This window comes from Vanessa cardui, chromosome 5 (assembly GCF_905220365.1).
Source record: "Vanessa cardui chromosome 5, ilVanCard2.1, whole genome shotgun sequence".
Taxonomy (NCBI): Eukaryota; Metazoa; Arthropoda; class Insecta; order Lepidoptera; family Nymphalidae; genus Vanessa; species Vanessa cardui.
Window position 1 is genome coordinate 10,856,161 of NC_061127.1, and position 14,510 is coordinate 10,870,670.

Below are 14,510 nucleotides of genomic sequence, written 5' to 3' on the forward strand. Positions count from 1 at the left end.
CTGTTTTTCTTTTATTTTATTGTAAACTGCAACTTGCTTGAAAAACCTTATTTAAATGACATCTAATGTCAAATAGTACACAATAGTTCAGTAAGAATTGGAGCTTATTGATGAAAATTTACTTTAGTTTCGTTTACGTTTTTAATGTATTTTTTATACAGCCGTAGTACCGCTCCGTAACCAGCTAGTTACATTTTTCCGGTCTCTCTTTTTTTTAGACAATATCACATACATTACTCTGATCCCCATGTAAGTAGCTAAAGCACTTGTGTTATGGAAAATCAGAAGTAACGACGGTACCAAAGGCACCCAGACCCAAGACAACATAGAATACTAATTATAATCTACATCGACTCGGCCGGGAATCGAACCCAGGACCTCGGAGTGGCGTATCCATGAAAACCGGTGTACTCACCACTGGACCACGGAGGTCTCTAAAATATTCCTTTGTTAAATCGTAATGAGTAACAATTTAGTAAATTTCAATCAAAAATGCTCTTTAATTTCCTAAACATCTACGGCTGGACCACCTCAAAAGAGATCATAACCGTTTTTTAATGCGCAGTCATTGGCCCATAATCAGTGTGAACAAAATTCGGCTCACGCTATTAATATACCTTATATTTGCCTAAATAGAAAATGCCTACTTGTTTCCGTCCAATTGTCGGTTTTCAATTAACATCAAACACGTCAAATTATGCAAATAATTTTGGTGACACACAGCATTGCGTCGCTCTTGCACTATATTTTTGTAAATAAGCAATTTTGAGGTACTTAGACCTATCATAGTTCTTATATTGTTTAGTTCAGATCTGTCATTCTATTAAATAAAATTGTTATAAAATTGTTTAATAGAAATATATATATATATATATATATATATATTTCTATTAAAATTCCAATGTTCCTTTGTTTCTGCGTCGTTCGATATTCGCCGGTCGTTGTGATCATCGCTTTGATATCGGTTTGTTTAATTAAACAAAGCAAGATCGAAACGAAAGGAAATGCTTCTAATGATGTTACAAACCCTACATATTATGTTAACATTATGTATACCAAGCTACTGTTCTTAATTTATTTATATTTGTCTTTTTCCAATTTTTCTTGTTTGGCGGCAGAATAGCTGATGAGTGGGTGTTATCTACCCAGACGGGCTTGTACAAAGCCCTACCACCAAGTGAACATTAGGCCTGTGCCTTAACTCTGTGTTGGGTCCACCGTCCCTTCGGATTATAAGGGTCCCTTCCTCACTCTTCCTCTCTATTCCTAGAGAATACATCTGTATTTACATATACTTGTTGCCCTACAATATGTCCTGCACATTTAGCTGTGACACCGTTACCGAAGTCGGTCAGGACGACATCATCATCATTTGTAATAAAACTAGTTATAATGGATTTGAATCGCGTATATTAATTATTTTTGGCATCCCGACGTTTCGAGCACTATACAGCGTTCGTGGTCACGGTTAGACCCGTGACCACGAACGATGACCCGTTATAACTAGTTTTATTTCAATGTGTAATCGCGAAAATTTAAGACAACATTATCATCATATGTGTTTGTGGGTCTGTGTGATTTGGGTAAGGAATAAAAGAAAAACATGATAATATAAATAGACAATATTATTGTAAAAATTTTTGTATACATATTAACATGTATAACAGAATTTTCTAATTATGCTGACTAGATATTTTTCACTAAACATTTTGGCAGTGTACTTCAACTTCCCGAGTCTTGTGAGCAACCTGTGAACAAACAACGAACTTATTTAAAAAGGTCTTAACAACACCAGATGCCATGTATAAATTAAGTCTTTTGCTTATTATAAATAAGTGTTATGTTTTTATAATGATCAATCAGCACATTATTTTTATTTATACAAAGAATACGTGAGCAATATGCCAACTGATTGTTAGTTGTCTCTTGACCAAAAATACGCACTGAAAGAAATACACTTACAACTAACTAAATACACGAGATACAAGACAGCATACTACCATCTATGTATATCAAATGTAGTTGGTAGTATAGTATTGGTAAATACCAAAGTCCAATCATTGTTATAATTAACATAAGATTTAATTAAAAGTCTCCAAAATTTTATATAACATAGATATATTGTCCTAACAGATTTAAAACATTAAATTGAATCTGATGTATGTTAGAAATTGTATAGAATGTTTAATGTAATAGGAATCTTGTAACAGATATATTAATTAACGAGTCAATACTAATTAAATTGATGCAAGGATATGGATTCTCTTTAATGTGAATAATTAAAGTCTTAGAACGAAATATGAGTCACAATGTTAGATCAAAATATTGTTAGGCGTATAACTAGTTGTTGTCTAGGGTTGGTTTTCATGTGTACGGCAAAAAACGTAGCCTATAAGGATATAGGATCACGGAAGGCCGTGAAATTCAAGTTTGCTTCACAACAAATTTCATCAAATTAGGTCCCTTGATTTGGTCGTGAAAATGCAACAGACAAACAGAGTTGGTTTCAGATTTATAATATTATAATAATAGTAATAAAAAGTAGTAAAGTTGTCTATGTCATTATCTATGAGTAGTTGTTGTTATAATTCGTAATTAAAAAATATATGAAAAGGCACGATGCTCGCTCGCTAATAGGATGAATAATAAATAGAGTAATCAATAACAAAATGTACGCAAATAATAATAATACATATAAATCATATAACCGACTTAACCTAAATAATTTATTTGAATGGAAAAATGAATTAAAAAAAGGTTTTTGTTTGTTATTACAAGTTGTTTAGTAAAAACTTACATTTTTAGGACTTACCGTGATCAGGGCAGTAGTGTCGTCTACGTCGACGTCTTCGTTGAGCCTCGCAAGCGTCGACGCAAGTTTCCTCTGAACGGAAACAGAATAGATTATTAAAATATAAAATTAAGATCCTGAAATATTTATATGGCAATACATTTTCAAAATAATATTTTAACCTACACGAGGTCTTCTTAAGTTTTAAAATACCTAATTTAGATTGGGTTTTTTAAATATATAGACATATATATAGACACTGAGATGGCCCAGTGGTTAGAACGCGTGCATCTTAACCGATGACTGCGGCTTCAAACCCAGGCAAGCACCACTATAAATATGTGCTTAATTGTGTTTATAATTCATCTCGTGCTCGGCGGTGAAGGAAAACATCGTCAGGAAACCTGCATGTGTCTAATTTCATCGAAATTCTGCCACATGTGCATTCCACCAACCCGCATTGGAACAGCGTGGTGGAATATGTTCCAAACCCTCTCCTTAATGGAAGAGGAGGCCTTATCTCAGCAGTGGGAAATTTACAGACCGTTACTTTACATTACTTTTTATTTCAATAGTCGGTTCAAAATCAAAATACACTTTATCAAGTAGGATTTTACAGGCACTTTGAATCGTCAATTAACAATTATTTTAAGTGACGCTACCACCTGTTCGGAAAGTAGTAGTAACTCTTCTGCACCAAATCTATTTACAATTAGTATTTTACTGAAAGTATTCTAATTACTTTAGTATTTTTTAAAGTAAATTGACTAGTGAAATTGACCAATTAGTACTCAGAACTTTCTCGCTATTGACAAATAAATAATCTGTTTTGGTTCAGCTTATAACTGACAGTTATAAATCAATATTTTCAAAATAATAGTAACTACCCGACAAAGTAATAACAGTAATTGAAAAAATTGAGCAAATCCCATTTGAGATTGACATTCCTATTTCCTTTTATATTGAGTGTAATATTTCAGCTGTAGTAAATATCATATCAATAATATAAGAGACCCGATATGGCCCAGTGGTTACAATGCGTACATCTTATCCGATGATTGCGGGTTGAAATCCAGCATAGCACCACTGAAATTTCATGTGCTTAATATGTTTTTATAATTCATCTCGAGCTCGAGAAAAATTGTCTAATTTCAAGGAAATCCTATCAAATGTGAATACACCAAACCGTATTGGAGCAGCTTGGTGGAATATGCTCCTTACTTTTTCAAGGAGAAGCCTAAGGACCCTTTTTTTCTCGATGCAACAACGCGTTACGCGCTTCCCCTACGTGATGGAAAGTGGGGGGTGCGTGGGACTCCCCGGTTCCCTGAACGCCGAGTGCACCCAGGTCTATCGGGTTTACCCACTAAAAAACCAGCGGTACCCTGTCCGTCTTTCGGCGGGTGCCACGGGATCGCTTACGCATGCCGTGATTTGTACATTTTTGAGGAAAAAAATAAAAAAAATATATTAAAATAACATAGTTTTCCGTCTCGCGTCGCGTATTTAATCGTTTTTATACATAGGAAGAAAAAAATAGATTTAAATGGATACTTTATTTAATTTTAATAAATAATTTTGAAGTTGAATTTTTGACTTATTTTGAAAGAAGCTAAAAAACGCATTAGCTTAAAAGTGGTTCAGTTTTGCATATGGGGGTTAAATTATCACAAATAGTCACCTCTATCACCTTCTAATGGGCATGCGTCGAATTACTAATAACCATGTGTATTGTATTTTTTACTGTATATCTGGTGTGTTTTCAAGTTTACCGTCACAACAGGCTGGATGCGCTGGCGGCGCGGCGTCATCTTCATGTCGGGCCAGCGCACGCAGCTGTAACGTGTAAGCGCGCGATCCCCCACCGGGCAGCGCGTCGCCGCCCGCGAACGTCGCGTACGGACTTATTTCGTACACATCTATGGCAAAAGTTAAAATCCTTTAATAGCTTCACTTGTAACTAACTATGTATGTATGTAAGAAAAACTTGGATTCTCAATTTGACCCACTTCGATTTCCAGTTCTAATGACAATACATGACAAGTTGAGAAACGTCATTACAAATCCAATATGGCGTCCCCAATATGGTGGACTAGCTGTTTGAAATCCATCCCCATAATATGGATATCAAATGAAAGGGTTTGTTCTCGGGAATACGAAAGAATAGTCTTTTTCTTTGTAATTTTTAGTGCGTGCTAAAAGAGAGTTTTTTAGTTTTATAAACTATTATATTATAAGTATTTATTTAAAAATAAGGCCCGATATATACCAACGCAGTTGTAGGTGGATCGAATTGACTTCAAAATAAATTCTTATTTTCTTTGATAGTTACCTAAAAAGTTACGTAAAAATATAATGAGACGAAATGAAGGTCACCATTATTATGTTTGTTTAGTAAGAACTGAAATTACGGATTTTCTGATGAGTATTTTCTTAATAACTCATATCGATGGTCATGAGAAAAATAGTGAAACATCAAAATATATAAATAACCTTTATGTAACTTCCTCTAGCTTCTGAAACAGCGATCAAAATAAATGTAATTTCAGAAACTGTAGGTAGGTAAACTCTTTTGAGTTCCAATTCAAATTGTTCTTGTAAAAAATATTTTACTAACAGGGTAACAAAAGTTTCAAGAAATATCCATACAAAATTTACTATTATTATTTTAACCTGGTGGATCCGGTGGTAGTTTGGGTGTTGGGTGGGGAGGCGGCCTGTACGTGCCGCAGCCCGGCTTGTCGCCGCTAGTGATTACGCGAGCCACTGCCCCGTCGCTTCTGTATAAAAGACGAGTGTTATCTATAAAAATCCTTAAAAATACGAAAGTTGTCATTGCACTGTCATAAATAAAGGCAAAATAATTTGAGTGAATTCAATTCAAGCTACTTTTAAGCAGGATTGTTGTATCATAACAAATCTTGTCTAAGCTCCGTAATAGTTAACAATTTATCAATATATGCATCCAAGATTTTTCAATCTTAATCTTTAATCATAAAAGTCATATTTTTAATATTATAATATTATTTATATTAAAATTATAATAGTATGAAAAATGATTATTAGGCGATAGAGTTACCAACAGACGGTACGATTACCCGTCTAACTATACGACATAAAGGTTAAAACTCAAAACAGTTTAATGCTCAATAATATATATTTATAAATGTATCGCAATTTAATTATCAAATTAATCTAGAATTCCTAAAAAGCAATCAATACATTTCAATTGATTGATTATTATAAAATACTATTAAGTCAATTAAAGATTAATCAATAGTCCGATAAACTATCCAATTTAATAATTTAACAAAAATACTTAGTAGGAACTTACTGAGTAGGAATGTAACAGAATACATGAATACAATAAGTAATCATTTAAATTAACGTACTTATTTTTTTATTTGTTTCAATGCGCATGTCTATTGCATGTAAATCGTCGGATACGAATGCAAAGATAACTTTAATACAAGAGAAGAAATAAAAAAAAAAAAGATTTTCTTTTTAAAAAAAACAAACATGACATTTTTGTTACTATGTATAGTAGGTACAAAGACAACTAATATTAGAAATACCTACCTACTCGTACATACTGTTTAACCAATAAATGTATCACACCGATATATCATACGGGTATTATTAATAATATTTTATTTATCAATTACTTGAACGTAAATGTTTTAATAATAGTTAATAGTTTTAATAATAGTTACGCAAACGTACTCCAGGAAGATAGCTTACGTAGATTTCCCTCTAACCAAATAATAGTGTGCATTTACCGGGAATAGTTAATTGGAATTTAGAAATATTATTCTTTATCATAGCTTTTATGTTTATGGAATAATTAAGCGAACTGGGAAAATCACTAGAGTTGCCAGTGTCAGTCAATGCATTATCAACTGAGATCTCAGATATGATATACTTTGCGCCTGTTGCCTTGCCACTGGCTTAGTCACCCTTCAAACCGTACAACAGCAATACTTAGAGTTGCTTAAAGGCCGAATATAAAATGACCGGGTGGTACCCAGACGGGACTTCGATTATGACATTTATTTTAGTTATTTTTTTCTTTTGTTTGTTCCAATAAACGATTTCCGTGTTTTATTGCAAGACATAATCTTTATTTATTTTTGACGTAACGACGAGTGAAGTATCGCCAAAATACATGCACTTTTTGTACATTTTTATAAATGTAAAAAAATTACTCAGACTTGACCTGTAGTTCACGAATAAGATCGCGATCTGATATAATGAGCTAGAATTCAGTTAATTTATAAACCAATAACATTTTCAGTAGCTGAAATTATATACCCATATACATAAATAGAGAGCAAAGATGACCCAGTGGCTAGAGCGCGTGCATCTTAACCAATGATAGCGAGTTGAAACCCAGGTAAGCACCACTGAGTTACTATGTGCTTAATTTGTGTTTATAATTAATCTCGAGCTCGGCGGCGAAGGAAAACATCGTGTGAAAACCTACGTGTGTCTAATTTAAAAGAAATCCCTGTGAATTCACCCGAATTGGAACAGCATGATAGAATATACTTCTAACCTTCTCCTGAAAGGGAGAAAGGGCCTTGTCCCAGCAGTGGGAAATTTACAGGCTGTTACTACCTTCTACTTCATATATAAACATTTCTAGTTTAATAGCAAACATTCTATCTACATCAACGTGAACAAAATACTCGTCCACGATTTAAGCTCAATGCTCAACCTACATCCATCACACGTGTTTATACTCCGAACAACGTACTAACGAAACTATAATGCATCCATTTTACGACATCATATTGTAATAAAACATTTATAGCCTTGTTTGTTGAAATACGATTTTGTCGCATAATATTTCTTTATGTGTAATAAAACCTACGTTACTTTGATAGAAGGCTCGATGGTACTTTAAATGTGTTAAGTAAGTAAAGTAGTAGTAGCCTGTAATCATTCTTCCATTAAGAAGATGGTTTGAAACATATTCCACCACGCTGTTCAATGCGGGTTGGAGGAATGCACATGTGGCAGAATTTCGATGAAATTAGACACATGCAGGTTTCGTCACGATGTTTTCTTTCACCGCCGAGCACGAAATGAATTATAAACACAAATTAAGCACATATCTATAGTGGTGCATTCCTGGGCTTGAACCCGAAGTCATCGGTTAAGATGCACGCGTTCTAACCACTGGGCCATCTCAGCTCAGTGTTAAGTAAGGCGTTGTTTCAAACATGTAGTAACTCAAATCGATTACACAAACAACTTAGATAGGTATTTCCTCAAACGCAATATCAATCAACGTCCTCATAGAATTATTACACAACATAGTTTTCGGAGCCAAGATAGCCCAGTGATTAGAACGCATGCGTCTCAACCTATGATTGCGGGTTCAAACCCAGGCTAGCACCACTCAATATTCATGTACTTAATTTTAGTTTATATTCATCTCGTGCTCAGATGAAGGTAAGCATCGTGAGAAAACCTGCATGTGTCTAATTTCATAGAAATTCTGCGACATGTGTATTTCACCAACCCGTATTAAACAGCGTCTGTGAATATGCTCCTAACCTTCTCCTCAGAGGGAGAGGAGGCCTTAGCATAGCAGTTGGAAATTTACAAGCTGGTACTGTTATTGTTACTATAGTTTTTCTTTATTTGTTAACTATTGATCGATTATAAAGACATACAAAAAGGCGAAAATATATTTAAATGGTCTTATCAATAAAAGTGTCCCGTTTGCTCTTTGTCACTTGGGCCATAAGAAAATATCATATTTTCTCGTTCACAAAGAATTCTCTTGTGTCAGCAACTTTCATTCAAAATGTTCCTTTATCACTGTGAGCTCTTCGGAATGATTTTTCATGATTCAAAAATTGTTGTTTTTCATCTTTTTGTTTTACAAATATACTGTTACTCCATAATATATAATAATAATTGAACATAATACTATGATACTTATTATTGATGATCCTTGATAGAACATTTGAATTGACCACTTGATATCCTCGAAACTCGAAGTTAGAATATGGAGTAGTTTTCACTTTAACATATAAATGTTTGGTTATGAGAAGAGAAATTGTAAGTGCAAAATGTGTTAGTATAAGTAATATAATTATGTTAATGTAATTAAGACAGACAAAATCAGTCAGGTATTTGCTAAAATCTTAAGATATTTTTTAAGAATAATTTTCATAGCTGTTCGAGCTATTTTAGTCTAGAAATGAAATCTAGTACGAAGCATGCTTGTACCGCAATGAAGGCCATAGCTTACTTTGTTTACCTAAAACCCAACATATTCCTAAAACGAGAACAAAGTCTCGAGCGACAGATGGTATAGTAATAAAATTGTAAAATAATTTGAGAGGATCATAACCCGTTGATCTTTAAGAAAATAAACTTGAAACTCTTACAGAAAACGATAACGATGGTTCAATATCAGTGAGTGATATGCAATATTGACTATTATAAATATAACATTAAAGTTGTTAATAGTTACTGCGTAAATTAAGTACATTTAAAGGATGCTCAGAATTAAAACAGCGTAAGTCACTTTCCAGTAATAAACGAATTACATACGAAGTGAGTTCTTATATAAAAGCACTGTAGGCGGAATTACGATATCTCTTATCATTGTTAAAATGATTATATTACGTTCAATCACTTTTAAGTATTCTATTGATTACAGTACAACCGGACTAAGCGTAAGTAATCTACGTATTGCAAGGAATTGTGACGTAGATTAAGCTTTACGTTCTTTACAACAGAAGCATATTTAATACATACAAGGCTTCGATACACTTTTAAATAATATTGAATATTAAATTTAAAGTAACCTCAGCAAAATTTTACAACTGAAGACTGGAGAATATTATATATTAAACACAACAATTATTCTATTTATCTATATTAATAACAATTATTATAATATAATAATAATATTTGCTAACTTTATTAACATAATAATTAATAACATTAAATGCTTAAATATCAAGTGAGAGTGAGAGAGTTGCAAATATGAGAATTTACTTAGTAAGGCTTTGAGCAAGCCAACTGAGCCAGTGTAACTACAGGCACAAGGGACATAGCATCTTAATACCCAAGGTTGGAGGCGCATTGATGATGTAAGGAATAGTTAATATTTTTTACAGCATCATTGTCTATGGGCGATGGTGACCACTTAGCATCAGGTGGCTACTATGCTCTTCCGAAAACCTATTCCAAAAAAAAAATAACTTAATCTAGTATATAAAACATTTGCTTAGTTTTATGTATAAAAATAACTTTTGGAAGGTTTTCTTTTTACACGTGTTTAAACGTTCAAATTCACGTATTTTAAATTAAAAACTATGTTTATATTACGAACCTTCCACTGCATAAAACTATTGCACCGCAGCTTGTGTATGTGTGAATAGAGAGTTAAAGATAAAGCAACACCACTGCATTTATTACTACAATTCTTCTTTAAATAAGAGCACTTTGAATACTATGAAAATTGCAAAAAATAAGTTCATCACTTTTAAATCAATAAATAAACATTGTATTACATATAAAATAACATTTTAGTATATTTGAATTGACAAATTATCCCAAAACATATATCGAATGTTTGTCACGCATTGATTCTGTCAATAAGCGCATATTTTATACAAATTTATTGTTATTATTTTCTGAAGCAAATTGAAATCAATTATTATCAAAATGTGCTGTACTGGTATATCGCAGATTCAAACATCAATTTCGAACATCCATACAAATTAACTAACAGCTAAATTGTAAAAAAACAATAAACGCATAAATAAATCTTGATCCTTACCTTTTCCGCCTCAATAGTATAGCCAGTATAGTCAACGCAGCGAGAGATAGCGCTGCACACAAAGCCAATAGCAGCGCTAGTTCCCCGGCAGTAGCGGGGAAGGGAGCGTCAACTTCCTCTGCATAACTTCCCTCAGCCGGCGTCGTTGTAAACTCGTACACCTCACGAGTCCAACCAGCCTCGTTTGACGCTCGTGCTGCCACACGATATCTCGAACCTGGACTTAGACCTGGGTAAAAATAACATACATTATCACTACATATTATAAATCAAAGTGGGGGGGGGCCTGGTCGTGTATGTTTGTTTTTATGTTCGCGACAAACTCCAAAACTACTGAACGGATTTTCATGCAACTTTCACTAATGGACAGAGGGATTCATGAAAAGGTCTAGGTATATTATTAAGGTTTTTGTGTAAGTTAAAATAGAACGAAAATTGTTAAACATGTCGGAAAAAAGCAACAAGAAATTTATAAATAAAAGGCGAAAATATTTTAAAAGAAAACTTGTCCACCCGTGCGAAGTGCGGGTAGAAATATATAAATTAAGTCCGCTAGTAGAAATATATAAAGTAGGTAATAAATACTAATTAATTTATTAATCTTAAATATTTTAAAGAATATGAAATATTATATCGAGCATAACCTAAAATTGTTGGATCTGAGTTTTAAAAGTGCTTTCTGGAACAACACGCATAGAACATTACGTACCGTAATTTGACGTCTAAGATTTACTCAACAGGTTTAAACGTAAAAAAATACACGAATATCTTATAAGGTAATTAATATGTGTACTACTATTTTTTTTTTTTATGGTATAAGTTGGCGGACGAGCATATGGGCCACCTGATGGTAAGTGGTCACCATCGCCCATAGACATTAACGCTGTAAGAATTATTAACTATTCCTTACATCGTCAATGTGCCACCAACCTTGGGAACTAAGATGTTATGTCCCTTGTGCCTGTAGTTACACTGGCTCACTCACCCTTCAGACCGGAACACAACAATACTGAGTACTGTTGTTTGGCGGTAGAATAACTGATGAGTGGGTGGTACCTACCCAGACGGGCTTGCACAAAGCCCTACCACCAACTATGCTCGTCTTTTTTCAAATATTTAAAAAAAAATTGTATTTTGTAAAAAATGATAAATAATAAAAAACTACAAATAAATAAAGGTTATATTCTGATGATTTACTAAATAATATTACTATTACTATTAGCACTTACCTCCTAAAATAACCTCTCCTCCGACCGGCACATCTCTTGCACCAGCTACCCCTGAACCAGCCCATTCTAATTTCAAAGCCACGGGCCCACAACCACCATCAGACCACATGCTTGTATCAAATCTTGCATGAGTGGCATTTGCTCTTATCCATCGTGTATCTGGTGGTGCTGTGGGAGGACCTCCAGACGTTCTGATAGATATTTCAGCACCTGGAGCACCACCAGCTGAACCATAGGCTCTATATGCTGAACCACAGCGGAGACCTGTTAAAATTACTGGACCTGGGCTTGCTGATTGTATTCGCCATTCACCCTTAAAAAAATCTCGTATTTTTAATCCTTATCTTTAAACTTATTTCTGATCCTTAAATGCATATCTTACCTCTGGTGCAGCAAGCCTCCAGTGTAAAGTATACGCTTTTGGTAGTGCGTGACCTTGAGCTCTAGGAGCTGGTCGAAGTTCTAATTCCAATTCTCTTGACCTCGCCTCTAATAAAGCTAACCCAGGAGGTGTCGGTGGTCGCAGTACATAAACTCGCCATGTTACAGAATCTGACCCATGTGGATTTTCGGCCACACAAGTATAATTATCAGCATGTGATAATTCTAAATCTATGGACAAAATATTTAGTCAAAACTTTTATTTAAAAAATTGTTTCCAAAAAGTATAATTATACTTATCATCATATCAAAACTCACTTCGTATTAAAAGGGCATCTCCGTCCAAATGGAAAGGTGCTCGAGGGTGTAAAGGACTTCCACCTCGAAGCCAACGCTTAGCTGGTGGGGGAACACCTCCCACAACACAACGTAGCGATAAGGAACCACCAGCGGCACCTACTGCGACGCCGCCGAATGAGGAAATACGAGCCGGTGCTGGTAAAGATTAAAGCTAGATAAATGTGAAGCTTTAAAAGAAGTAAAAACAATCCAGCGTATTATGATTATATGTTTTTTTAAAAGTTTAGTTTCATTTCTAAGTATATCTGGGTCAAGTATTGCAACTGAACTATAGACTAGTCCACACAATAAATGATTGCAAATTTTCAATAGAGAAACTACAATATAGCATCATACTAAACGTCGAAATACTATAATTTATTCTAAAATCACCTTTAAGCTAAAGTATTAAAGTGCTTATAGGACCAAAAAATTCTGAAATGTATCACGATATTATACAGCAAAATAAACAGAAATATTTGAAAATATTCGTCTTTAACTCACCTAGTGCACTAGTCTGACAAGCTATAACAGAAGACGGCGGTCCCTCTCCAATAACAGTAGCAGCTCGAACCCAAGCTTCATAAGTTCTCCCAGCTCGGAGGCCACGTAATGGCTTCATGCATTCAACCGTACCTTCGCCATCAGTGCAGGCGTTGACTCTAGTGATATTCGCTTCTTGAGACCTAGAAAAAATTTGCTTATAATTTCTAAATGAGTGTTTTTATGTCATCATTAACTTGCTTCCACCCACGGCCTATTTTGAGTCTCTAATCCTTTTCACTACTCCTGATAATGCAAATTTTATAATAATTTGTTGAATAGTTAAGATATGAAAGCATTACCAATTACGACAATTTAAGAGGACGGTCTGCTGCCATCATATATGTATGTTGAAGCATAATGAGACAATCATATATGATAAACTAATATTAGAAATGTCATGAAAATTTAAAAAGGATAAAAAAAAGAGATTCACGTTTGTATTAATATTGCATGTTGAGATTTCAAGTACATTACATTTTATTTAAAGTAATTCATATTTAATTAATGTTGAATACTATATAGAATCAGTAAAGCAAAAAAAAATATGAAAGTCATAGGAAGAGTTCTTCTAATACTTATTTCATTCATAAATTATGACAGCAAAATGACGGGTCGCATGAATAACTTATTGTTTGAACTGGAAGTGCATTGTAAACAAGCGTAGTTGATTTTAATTATTTCTTTACACTGAAGATTTAAATAGGTCACTTATTTAGGTTATTATAATAACCACATTATAAGAATGAAACAAACTACTCATAATCTAAATTAAAATGTTATCGAATCATGGTTATGACCCATTTTGATATTCTTTTTTGCATATTAAAATATCCAAAAAGTATTAATCTTTTTAATATAATTTTAGTACTATTTTCAGAAATTATCAGTTTTAGATTCGTAATATTTGAATAAACATATAGGTACCTATCAGAATCTCTTTGTATCAAAGTTAAGTTATGAATAAAAAAGTCATATAAGTCTGCAACCTCATTATTTGAATTTATTTTAAGTTACTATAATATTAATGTTGAACCTTTTCTCCGAACATTTTATTCTACGCTACACTAAATTGTAGACCAAGAAAAATGAACATACCCAGATAAATCTTTAACGTAAAGTGAATAATGAGTCAGCCTCCCATTAGGCTCTAGAGGCGGCAGCCACGACGCTCTCAGAGAGCGCTCACTAAGAGCGATCAGTTTCATGCCGCCCGGAGCGCTCGGAACTACAACATCATTCGTATCAATTACCGTCTTAGTAATAAATTCAAACGAATTCATCACTACAAATAATTAGATGTAGTAAGTGTTGAGCCGAGATGGCCCAGTGGTTAGAACGCGCACATCTGAACCGATGATTACAGGTTTAAACCCGGGCAAGAACCACTGTTGTTTTTTTCATGTCCTTAATTTGTGTT

At 33.8% G+C, this 14,510-nt stretch overlaps 1 protein-coding gene across 1 annotated transcript in view; it reads right to left on the minus strand.

Annotated features, from left to right (window-relative positions):
* Positions 1-1,666: 1,666 nt before the first annotated feature.
* LOC124530107 (Down syndrome cell adhesion molecule-like protein Dscam2) overlaps positions 1,667-14,510 on the minus strand; it is a 48,489-nt gene continuing 35,645 nt past the window's right edge. Inside the window, exons 25-34 of the mRNA XM_047104108.1 lie at positions 14,189-14,318; positions 13,052-13,233; positions 12,527-12,703; positions 12,210-12,439; positions 11,828-12,140; positions 10,599-10,827; positions 5,465-5,571; positions 4,564-4,710; positions 2,813-2,884; positions 1,667-1,748 (exon numbers count right to left, since the gene is read on the minus strand). Of these exons, the coding sequence (XP_046960064.1) occupies positions 1,723-1,748; positions 2,813-2,884; positions 4,564-4,710; positions 5,465-5,571; positions 10,599-10,827; positions 11,828-12,140; positions 12,210-12,439; positions 12,527-12,703; positions 13,052-13,233; positions 14,189-14,318 (1,613 nt within the window). The 3' untranslated portion in view covers positions 1,667-1,722. The remainder of the gene's footprint in view (positions 1,749-2,812; positions 2,885-4,563; positions 4,711-5,464; positions 5,572-10,598; positions 10,828-11,827; positions 12,141-12,209; positions 12,440-12,526; positions 12,704-13,051; positions 13,234-14,188; positions 14,319-14,510) is intronic.